Source organism: Polyodon spathula, chromosome 14, assembly GCF_017654505.1.
Source record: "Polyodon spathula isolate WHYD16114869_AA chromosome 14, ASM1765450v1, whole genome shotgun sequence".
Lineage (NCBI taxonomy): Eukaryota > Metazoa > Chordata > Actinopteri > Acipenseriformes > Polyodontidae > Polyodon > Polyodon spathula.
Window position 1 is genome coordinate 37,637,958 of NC_054547.1, and position 7,916 is coordinate 37,645,873.

Consider the following 7,916-nt stretch of genomic DNA (forward strand, 5'->3'; position numbering starts at 1 on the left):
CAAACACACCAGTGTCTTATTTAGTATTTAAATGTACTATTTAATTTAAAACTGGAATATGCCATGATGCAGGGCTTTATGAGCTGTCCGTTTCAATGCAGCGCTGAATTAAAAAAAAACACACCATGACAACAGGAGGTCCACCCAAGTGTAAACAGCCATGGGAATTTTCTCGTCTGTGTGTGTGTGTGCATGTGCGTGTTTATAACACATCTGCCTTCCTCACTGCTGTAAAGACATGTCTTTATTTTCATTCCACGCTTATAGTCCTGAACACAAACAGCTGCAGTGGGTTGAAATTATGCAGTTTGGTTTCATGTAAAGCTGCACAAACTGGGGTTTCCCATATAATGTTTGGACTGGGAGAACCATGGAAAGGTCACAGCATTCAACGGCATTGCAAACACAGGGCCGTTCCACTCCAGGTTTAACAGGTAAAATAATATAATGAACTACGTCAGGGTCTGGATGGAGGTCTAATTGGTTCAATTAAACAATTTAGAACCAGGTTGGAACAAAGACCAGGAGTGCCATTGCCCTCCAGGAGTGTGATTGGCCACTCCTGGAGTTAATGTTATTGCTAACCATGGCAACAGGGCTGTTTGGAGCTGGTATGAACAACCTTTTCAGTATATACCAGGGTACTCACTTGGGGTTTTTCAATAGAACTGATAGATGTTCAATTAAGTAAATAATGAGTTTAATTGAACCTATGTGTGTAATCAATGGTTTAGGGAGATAGTTGGAACAAGGTCCAGGAATGGACTACTGGAATGAAAGAGCCCGCAGTGAGGGAGCCTGGTACAATACAGGCACTCAGTACCAACCTGTTGTCTTGCTATTGCCAGTGTAAATGTTCTCAAAGTGCCAATGCAATTAATCGTGTAAAAACGGGCTGCCAACTGTGCAATGTAGTGTTCTTCATTACAACCAATCAGTAACGCGTTTTCAAGGGCTGGGGTCATAGGCAGTCATTGCAACGCCAAATAGAATATCTCATTTCAATGTTATTTTTAAATCGTCTGCCAAAATGTTTCCTGCATTACAGTAAGATGTATCCATCCTCCTACTTAAGACGTTTTAGCGACTCTAAAGTAAGGCTATAACACCGAGATAAAAAAAAAAAAAAAAAAAAAATCAGGTACAATTCATAATGAAACCAATTACACTTTCCCCTTAAAATGCTGCCTGTGAAGCCAACTGAAGCCGATAAGTACCCCTGCATTACATAATGCAATGTCCAGTTTATTTACGCCTTACTCTTAATTACATGCCACAAAACAGTTTATTTATCTTTTCTTTATTGGTATTTGTGAGTTCACAATAAACATCTTTTTAAAAAATAACATGTTTTATACACATTTACTATATACAACTGGAATACTGTAAGGTACGTCTTTTGCACAGCAAAGATATAACGTGCATGTTTACAAGAACATTTAAGGAGAGGGGTAATAGGAGAATGCCATTTACAAAACTACAACGAATAAAACACTCAAACGAACTTCACGACAGTTATATACAAAATAGTTATACATATAAAAACAATGTTCTGAATAAAGACGTTAGTAATCGCGTTTTGTTGTGCGAATCATTCAGAAACCATATGGAACTGCACCTGTCGCACCCCAAGGCAGTTATTTAAGGGATTTGGCATATCTCTAGGTAAACACATTACCTTCACAAGTTCAGCGGGTCTTTTCGTCCTTTAAGACGAGGATACATGTGCGTGTCCGCATTCATAAACGAAGCTCGAAGTACTCCTCCATAAACACCGAAAGGACACCGTTCTGTATTGCAGAAGTGTCGTACACATCAGTTCTTTAAAGTGACAGCTCATTAGAAATACGCCCCTAAAAAAACAAAACAAACAAAAACAACAACAAAAAAGAACAAAAAGGGGGGTTGGAATGGGACAGTTTTTTTGTTAAAATAATAACAGCATTAACGAAAACACTTAAACACAAATAAAATATAATAATAATAATAATAATAATAATAATAATAATAATAATTATTATTATTATTATTATTATTAGTATTATTATTATTATTATTATTATTCAAGCTATATCTTGCTCTTTGACTTCCTCAAAGCCATTGCAATGTGAATTCGGATCCTGGTTACTGTCTGTAGAAGATTCGCTCCCCGTGCTTTCCCCGGACAGTAACCGGGTGACTCTCAGGTCCGATTTCAGAGTCAGGACATCGTTACCAATGCACATTTCCCCCAGGTCGCTGATTATCTGAGAAAGTTCTTGTTTACTATTGCCCAAGCAGTCGTCATCTGTGTCCAAAATGTCATCGCACTCGAAATGTTTCTCTTTTTCCTCTTCCTCCTCCCCGAGAAGATCCTCAGTGATGGAGCCCAATTTCGGTGCGCTCCGGCTGCGCTCCACGGGAGGTTTGTAATAGCACTGTCCGTTCATGAGCTTCCTCAGGGGGACCAAGGGGATGGTCTGATCCCCTATCAGCTGCTGCTGCTGGTGCCGAGCATCGTCCCTGCGCTTAACCCTCTTAAACTCCTCCAGGGCTGTAGCCGAAGTTTGGTACAACAAGAGAGCCATGGCTTTAGCTTTCTCTGGCTTGGAGACGAGCACGGCGTGGCACCGCAGCATGACGGCTTTGTGCTTCATCTCGTGCCTGTAAACCCAGGCGAAAATCTTGGGTAGCCTTGGGTCCGCAACGCAGTAGGTTATCCGGTGCAGCAGGTACAGGTGACCCGGTCTGCGGGCTTTGTCATCCACATGCACCATGCGGACCCCCTGGGAGCTGATGGTAAATTTCATCTTGGTGCCGTTTTTGCCCATTTCGCTTTTGTTCCAGATCTTGCTCACGGCCACGTCAGTGCAGCCGTCTCCCTTGGACTGGATAGTGGTGGCGTTGCCCAGGTACAGCACCGTGTAAGTGGGGTCCTCGTTGGTGATATTCACTTTTTTCCTCTTGGATTTGAACATGCTGCCGACCCTGCTGAGAGCGCTCTCCGGGCAGGACTTTGCAAAGGACGTGAGTGCAGAGTAGTTGAGACTCACCGCATATCCCTTCGGCTTTGACTGCTTGTCTTCTTCGATCAGATCGAATTTATTTTTCTTCCACGGCAGCATTCTAAGTTGCTTGAAAATAAAGTGCTCTTGAAACCAACGCTACTACTATCACTGCTGCAATGTATTTGCTCCGGAAACATAAAAGCATTCTCGCCGTAACTCGTGTATTTAGTTATTTCTGCTGCTAAGATGAAATAATATGATGCCACAGACAGCCGAGAGCGAGGTTATTTCTTCCTCTGTTTTGGGTCCGAGCGGTTCATTGTTTCCTCCCCTACTGACCTACTCTGTGTAAATTGATGTTTGTGTATAGGAAGATCAGCTGTAAATATATACTGGGTTGAACCATTAGCCTGAGAAGGGCAGGGGAGGCGGGGAAAGCAGAGTGGAAACTGGAGCGTAAACGGCAAATTAAGCGCTCGACTCTTAAAGTGGCAGAGTGCATTACACGTGCTCTCCCGAAAGGACTTACACAGTTAGATAAGAAATGGTATTAAATATCAGCTCGGTATGTTTTCTAATGCAGAACAAAAAGTTATTTAATCTCACTAATCTCAAACAGTTATTTAATCTATAGATATAGATATATAGATATGTATTTAGCAATTTAAAAGAATAGTATACTGTTGTAAGTTATAAAGATAGCCTGTTCAAGGGTTAAATGTCGTTTTTATTTCGAATTCCCCAAAGAGAAATTGTGCAGCCCATTTAAAAATAGGCCAAAGAGGTGCCGTGTTTGATATTTAAATAAGACATTGCTTATGTAAACAGCAAATGCCATGTTGTATTTTTATATTGTTTGTTTGATGCAATAGTGAATCATTTGGTATAATAAATGGCAAGTCAGTCAGTCCATTAAAACGCGCTGTTGTTTTTGTATGCGAGTCAGCATCTCTACACTTCGCTTTTGCAACGTGTGCTTGTAATAATTACCAACATAAACTACAAAGATATAAATTAGCAATAAAGCTGCCCCCACCCACAATTGTTTTTGCCATAACAAATGGAGTTACTCGTATTTATTCGAAAATAAAGAAACAAACCTAGATAATTTTTGACTATACAATAACCGCGAATAGGACGCAGTAACTAAAACAATTACAAAGTAGCTCTTTATAAAACAGTGTTATAATAAAATGCGCAAAACATTATCATTTTTGGCTCAATGGCTCAGTTATTTTGTGTCCATTGCAGTCCATTTACGGCTTCCAGTGGTTAGTGTTTAATTTAAGAATTTTTGATTGGTTGCCATTCTCTTAGTATAGGGAAGAGGTTGTTTTTTTTTTTGTTTGTTTTGTTTTTTTAGCAACTTCATTTGGGAAAACTTTAAAGAAAACCATGCTTGGATCATGTATGCCAAGTTTTGCTTCAATCAGATCAGCAGTTTTGGAGAAGTCATTTGTGCATTAATTAGTTAATCAAACATGGCAGCCATATCATTGAAACAAACAGCTTCATTTCGAGCATCGTGGACAATCCCTAACCATGAATACCAAGTTTCAGAACTCTGCCATAAGTGGTTTCCGACAATATGTTTGTAAATTGTCCAAAATTTGTCGTGAAATCCAATATGTCTGCCAAACCATGTGACCAATCGTGTTCCTTCAGTGTGGCGATTATTTCCTGTCGGCGTCTACAATTCTGTGAAATTGCAAGAGTTTATGTGCAACGGTTTTCATTTTATGCAACTTTTAAGGTTTTGTTGGCAGAAGGAAATAAAAATAGTAATAATCTTAACAACAACAATGGTAGGCTTCCCAGCCATGGTCTTCGAAGCCTAACTATGCAGCAGGATTTCATTCGTGGAGTTTACTTTTATATTTTGTTAAACACTGCCATCTGCAGGATAGCCGGTGTAAAAGCAACTAGAATAAGGAGTTGTACTGTTTCTCTGTTCCTCCTCTAGTTCATAAATATTCTCCTGTTCCAATGTCTGCAGTCAGGTTTTATGATCCTTTGTTCCTAACAACCCCCAGTGGCTGTAGTGTAATTTCGATCTACAGCAGGAGCTGGAAATGGACGAGACTGGTGGAGCATATCTTAATACACACATTTGCTTCCATCTAGCATCTTAAAGGCACTGTACATAGCAGTGATAAAACATCTGTACAATAGACCCACAGTAGCATCCCAACCAAATACCTGCATGATAGACCTGATACCAGGTTACAGTATAGAGAAATGCTATTGAAGTGTTTAACTGGCTTCCCTTCATGTTCTGAAGCAGTAGAGTGCAAGGCTGGCCAGATCTTTGTGCCAACCATGCTCTAAGCGGTAATTAAACCAATCAAACCTTCACCCAGGCCGATTATACTTTCCATTTGACCTATTAAACCAGGGAGTGGAATGGGCCTCCAGGATCAGAATTGGGCCCCTCTGTTCCAGAGCTGTGACAGAGCACAGCAAGCTGAGAGATTAGCCAGCCAGCTAAGGGGAATGGACCTCATGTCACGCAGTGCTTTGTGAGTCAACAATAATATTGAAAAATAAAAATGTAAATAATTGAATAGCTCAGCCCTGCCACACTGGGGATTATCCACCCTTTCTGCATTTTTATTTCTAGTTGTAATTGTTGTTGACATTTCCAGGTGGGAGAAGTACAGAACTACCATCGCTCAGGCAAGTTAATTAGAAGAGACCCCTGGAGCTGCTCGGGGTGAGGTGCAGCTAACAGCTCTGACTGACAGCAGAGTGGAGCATGAGACCAGACAGACAGAGATGGAGCTGCCTGGGGGTGTGCGCTGTTAGACTCGCTTATCAATAGCTGTCTGGGGGGAGAGTGCTGTTAGAAGACAGTGCTGTTAGACTCGCTTATCAACACACAGCCAGACAGGGCGCAGTAAACACTGCTGATGGGCTTCCTTGAGCTGGCTTGACAGACTTTTTAACTGCTAATGATTGGAGCATTTCCATGATGTTCCTGTTGGAAAACACCAATCACAGGGCTGCGTGTACTGTAACAGAACCAGATCCTTGGCATAAACTGAACGCAGTTATAGACTGAGGCATTTGAATGAGTTATTATGCATCAGCCCATATCTGTGTGTCAGAATCCTACAAGACTGGGGCAGCTGTTTCCTCAGGTCACCCAGTACTGAGTGCTGTTGGTCGATTCTTACAGCTATAGCGAAATGTTTTGCATCACCCAATTGAATTGACAAATGTTAATAAATGTCATAGAATTGACTATACACCTCAGGGTTTTGGTTATCAATCCTTTAATAACTATGTACAATATATTAAATGACTTCTTTTTCACCCGACACACTTATTCTTAAGGGAAACTGATCACTCAAAAGTGTGTGGAGCACGGAGATGGTGTTTGTATTTGTCTATGATTTCAATAAATTTTGAAGCCAATCCAATGGCTGGGATTTCCAGTGTATCCATGCTTTCATTGTAGTCCATGTGCTCCGTGTGCTGCAGCTTATGAGTTCACTGGAACAGCTGCTGGTCGTAATGAGCAGAGGTGTCTGCTGCACTGGTGTCACTGACTGAAACACTGGACAGGCTGGGGACATTGCATGCCAAAACACAACACAGGAAGATAAGACAATAGACCTGTGCTGGCAGTCTGCCTACAGTCGCTTTCCAAATGCTCAAAACATCGTTTATACTGCAGATGACTGGAGGATTTTGTTGTTGTTGTCATATTTTACTGATTATTGTTCTTGGAATAAAAAAAAAAAAAAATGAAATCTGCATTCTACTTCAGCAATCCGTGGCATAAAAATGTGCACACACATAGCGCCCACAGTGCTAAATCACGTGGGGATTTCATGATGTGGACTGGAGGGTGAAACTGAGGCCTCCCAGCTTGAAACCCGTTCAAGGTGAAAGGGTGGTGTACTGACCCATCGAAAAAGAATACTCAGGTTGGTTTTTTTTAACAAAAACAGGGTGGTGTTCAACATATACCTCAATCTGACACAGCCCCCCTAATGCAGGACCATGTTCTTCAGCGGCCATGGAATGTTCAGTCCTCTACACAGGAACAAACACGAAAAAACTGTATTAAAAAACTGCATTAAAAAGGAGCCTTGTGACAAGCCCCCTCTAATGGCTCAAATACTCGCCGCAGTGTAAAGCAGATTTACTGGAGTGTGGCGTGCAGATGTTTGGAAAAGACTCACAAACACACGAAGTTACATTTGCAAGGGGCTGCAACAGCGATAGGTTAAAACAAACAACTAAAACAAAAACCAAAATGTCTTACTTGTGCCATTGTTCAACTTATTACCGTCTTTATTACTAATTTGCATTAAGAGTTTGTTCAAGTAATGGTTAAAGTGTGCAGCTGTGTCAGTGTGTACTATTAGCACAATATACAAACGATTGTCTCACAACCTTACCATTTTGAACCATGTGTGTGATATCAGCTGTCACTAGTAGGCCTATTGTATCAGGGTTGAGCATTTTAAAAATTCAGACTCCGAGATTAGTTGACAGACTGTAAATTCGTAAGCAAGCAAGACAGCAATGAGTTTACATATTAATGTTATTGTAAAGTTAACTGTGTAAATGACAAGTTGTTTACTTAAAATATGTACCAATATTTTTTTTTTTTTTTTTTTTTTTTCATTTCGGTAGGAACTAATTTCCTTCACTACCGCTGCTCAGGACGGTACTCTAATACAGAACACGGAGTCTACTATTACTCAAACAGGAGAAGGGGGGTATTTTATATAGAGCCCCCAATTTAATGATCATTGTAATGTGTTTTGTATTATGTTCCACGTATCCTTAATAAACAATATGATATAACACATTTTCAAACTCCACTTTTATTTGTGGTGCACATTTTGATATATAATTTAAGCAGTTTTAATTCATGTTTCCCTTTGGTCTGATATTGGTCTGTTCCATGTCTCC

The 7,916-nt window shown here is 40.5% G+C and overlaps 1 protein-coding gene across 1 annotated transcript; it reads right to left on the bottom strand.

Moving 5' to 3' along the window:
• Positions 1 to 2,032: 2,032 nt before the first annotated feature.
• On the bottom strand, positions 2,033 to 3,360 carry LOC121327279 (protein FAM43A-like). The gene has a single exon (XM_041271220.1). The coding sequence runs from the start codon at positions 3,102 to 3,104 to the stop codon at positions 2,064 to 2,066; it is 1,041 nt and encodes a 346-aa protein (XP_041127154.1). The 5' UTR covers positions 3,105 to 3,360; the 3' UTR covers positions 2,033 to 2,063.
• Between the last annotated feature and the right edge of the window lie 4,556 nt (positions 3,361 to 7,916).

Excerpts from the sequence above, each read along its gene's own strand:
- LOC121327279 (XM_041271220.1), bottom strand. The coding sequence starts at position 3,104 with ATGCTGCCGTGGAAGAAAAATAAATTCGATCTGATCGAAGAAGACAAG.